The 3,774-nt window shown below is 35.3% G+C and overlaps 1 protein-coding gene across 1 annotated transcript; it reads left to right on the top strand.

Moving 5' to 3' along the window:
• Positions 1-2,771: 2,771 nt before the first annotated feature.
• On the top strand, positions 2,772-3,557 carry LOC147562781 (uncharacterized). Its single transcript, XM_086653664.1, has one exon. It carries the CDS (start codon positions 2,772-2,774, stop codon positions 3,555-3,557), a length of 786 nt encoding a protein of 261 aa, XP_086509790.1.
• Positions 3,558-3,774: the final 217 nt, after the last annotated feature.

Here is a 3,774-nt window from a genome sequence, read left to right as displayed (position 1 = left end):
AGAGGTATAGATACTTCAATACACTCAATAAACTCAAAAGATTCACATCAACATACTTTCATATAATAAAGCTTCTTTAGATCTACACAATCTCATAAAACAAGAGACACAAAGTTTTGTCACAATATTAAACTAGATATTGAAGTTAGTTCTTACCTTAAACACAATATTCATACTAGATCTATGTCTTCTTCTTCAAGTTTCTTGTATACTATTCTCCTTTTACTTTCACTCTCTAGATTGTTCTTGAACTTGACTAAGAAAAAAACTCTCTACACCCTTTTAATTAATTTCATGAGGCTTTTACTTTTTTACCCCTTCTAGTTTGGTAAACCATTTACTCAAACCCACACTTTTATATTGGGCCCAAACTCAAATTTGGTTTAAAAGCCCCCTTTTCAACATGGCTTACCTATTGTATTTCTCTCAATACCAGTTTTCAGGACATTTCCTTCTAAAACTGAAGATAACAAACTAACTTAAGTAATCGTTATCATGCACAGTTGGAGAATATGATAAGATAACATAATCATGCTTCATCCAAGATTGATATGTCGCTTCAATAAATGAAACACTTATAATATTGCAGTGAGATCCGCCTGACCGGATGATATCAGATATTACCCTATAAAAGTTAGTTACAGTATTAGGAGGAGCCCATCACAACCCCCACCAGAAAAAAACTATGTAGGCTGTTCCGTCACAAGGGAATTTTTACTTCTTACAGACCTAAAGCCTAAAGGATGGGTACTGAAAGAAAGATTGATAATGTTTCACCTCTGCAACCCTGGACCTTTTTATATAGTAATAGAATTTAGGAAGTTTCTTCTGGAACTAGCTTTTGTGTCCTAAACCTAATTAAACTCTAATTAACGACTTCTAAAAAAATAAAATATTTTAATTTAAAAATACTGACAAAACATAATATACTATTAAAATTGGCCGCTAATTTAGGAAAGAAAGAAAAAATTTCTGGGGAAAAAGACTGAAAACCTAAAAAACACCCACCAACACACACCTTTTTTTTCTTTCCCTCCCCTTCTTTCACTTTCCCCTCTTTTCTTCTCTTCTCCTCTCTCTCTCTCTTATTTCCCTCCTCTTTTTTCACTCTCCCATCTTTCTCTGTTCCCTTTCTATATCCAAGTTCCGAAGAACGGGAGAACCCCTTCCCAAGAACCCTTCGTCTGGTTTCCAAACAAAGGTAGGGTTCCTTAGTATGGATCTGGAAGAACCAGATCCAGACGAGCCACCTCGTCTGGAAAACAAGGCGGGTTTCCGGCGAAAGAGAGATCCCCTTCGCCGGGATTTAGAGAGATAGGAGAGAGGGAAAGCGTATAGAGAGTGAAGAAAGAAGAGAGAAGAAAAGAGAGAGTGATGGTGGTCTTCGACATTAATGGTGGACGTCGTCGGAGTTCTAGTGGAGCCTGTGGAGGTGAGAAATGAAGAAGAAATAACAAAAAATAATTAAGGGTGATGTTTGGAGGAAACAAAAAAAAAAATATTTCCACTCAAAACTTATTGCTCCGGTTACTTTTCTTCCCCAAATCACTCACCTTAAAATTAGTAAATTTTAAAATATGGTTTTTGGTATAGGAAGAGCAATATTTAGTAAAGGCAGGGCATTAGAAATGTTTATTTATGTATTTGCTCTTCCTTTACCAAATTAGTTTAAGGAGGGCGTTATAAGGATCATTTAATAAATAGTGCTAAAATATGAAGGACTTGGATAAAAATAATAATAAACATAATATTTTATTCGCTTATAGTTTCTCTCACATAAACAACCAAAACCCTAGTATGGTACTACTATCAACATCACCATTAGTATTAAAAAAATTCCAAAGTTTATTATCGCTATCGTATTAGTTTCAAGCTGTTAATGATGCATCAAGATAATAACAATAACGATGAGGAACCATTGTTAATGAAGGAGACAACCTACATCAAGAAAAAAGATTTCTTTGACTTAAATGAAGACATCGACTTAAACGAAGCCATCGACTTAAACGAAACCATCGACTTAAACGAAGATATCGACTTAAACAAAGACATATACAATGAAGATAATATGTCTCAGGTAAAGAAAAATCATTTTCTTGTCTTTCTCTATGGTTGAACAAACGTTTTAGGGTTTAGGTCGTTTTTGTTTCGTACAGAATTTTCGGTTGGATCGACTGAAAAAGAATAAAAATTTCGGTCGAGCCGGCTGAAAAATACAATAAATTTCGGTCATTTTGGCTGAAAAAGAAAACGAATTTCGGTCAGGTCGATTGAAAAGTATAACAAATTTCGACCAGACCAGCTGAAAATAATAACAAATTTCGGCTGAACCGGCTGAAATCCGTCTCTTTTTTCATCCGCTCTGGATGAAAAAAGTTTAAATTTTCAGTTGCACTGGATGAAATTTTTTACAATTTTCATTCATGAATTTTTATTTATCCTAAGCATAATTTCTTTTATGTAAAGGTCGCTTCTATATTTTTCGAGTTACATCATGTCTAATTAATTGAATTTTTTGTCTTTCTAAGCCAAGGTTTTCGGAACATTTCCTATCGAAGGCACAGCTAATGAAAGCACAACTAATGAAAGCACAACTAACATTGAACTGGAGAGTCAAGAAGAAGTCCAACCTACCTTAGGACCGAATTTGACACAATATTTTGACACAGATCGAGTATGAATTTTATCTGAAGATGCAATTTGTGAGTGCATTTTACTGAGATTATGTATACTAACTCTACTTATTTGGATTTCAGTATTTTAAATCGGGTATGGAAGCTGTAAAGTGGTGCATGGATATGGGGAGACAACATAAAACCGTCATAGTGAATACCTCTTCAAGAACAATTTTGGATAACGGCGGAACTGGTTCTTATGTGTATATGTCATGCGAGAGGAGTGGAGTTTATGGTAGCCATCAGAAAAGAGATTACAAACCTAAGACAAATGTCAAAAGTAGGAGATCGGGCTCAATGAAATGTGGATGTCCTTTTAAGTTAAGAGCTAAATGTTTTTCTGAAGGGCTGTGGATGATCGAGGTAAAAAATGGTTCTCATAATCATACTCTTCCAGATCACCTAACCGGGCATCCATATGTAGCTCGCTTGAGTCAAAATAAAAAAGAATTAGTTGCAAAATTGGCAAAGAGCGGGATACGACCAAAAGATATCCTTTTGAATCTCAAACAAAGCGATGATGATAATTATTCGATTATGTCTACCATCTACAATGAAGTCAAACGTGTGAAACGTGAATGTAGTGAGGGGAGGAGTGCGATGCAACAATTTTACAAATTATGTACCGATCACCAATATGTAGTGAAACATATGTGTCATCCAAATTCAGATGAGGTTTCAGATTTATTCTTTGCACATCCACGAAGTGTTACTCTTGCATTATGTTTCCCTCAAGTTCTAATGGTTGATTGCACATACAAAACAAATAGATTCAAACGTCCCCTTTTTCATGCAGTTTCGGCAACATCAACTGGAAAAACATCACGGTTGCATGTGCGTTCATGTCTAAAGAAACCAGCGATCATTATTGTTGGAGTTTAGAGTGTCTCAAACAACTATATATGCCTGGAGAACTTCCTAAGGTTTTTGTAACAGATAGAGAACTCGCCTTGATGAAAGCTATCGACATTGTTTTTCCCGAAGCACATCATTTATTGTGTGTATGGCATATAAACAAGAATGATCAAGCTCGTGCAGCTTCTGCATATGAAAAAATACCGAAAGAAATCCGATCTCCCGAGGACTTTATTGGAGCTTG

This window comes from Eschscholzia californica, unplaced genomic scaffold (genome assembly GCF_041429995.1).
Source record: "Eschscholzia californica isolate CP2 unplaced genomic scaffold, dmEscCali1.0.p SCAF_1, whole genome shotgun sequence".
NCBI lineage: Eukaryota > Viridiplantae > Streptophyta > Magnoliopsida > Ranunculales > Papaveraceae > Eschscholzia > Eschscholzia californica.
The sequence above is the reverse complement of the archived record's forward strand: the minus strand, read 5'-3'. Positions and strand labels throughout refer to the sequence as shown.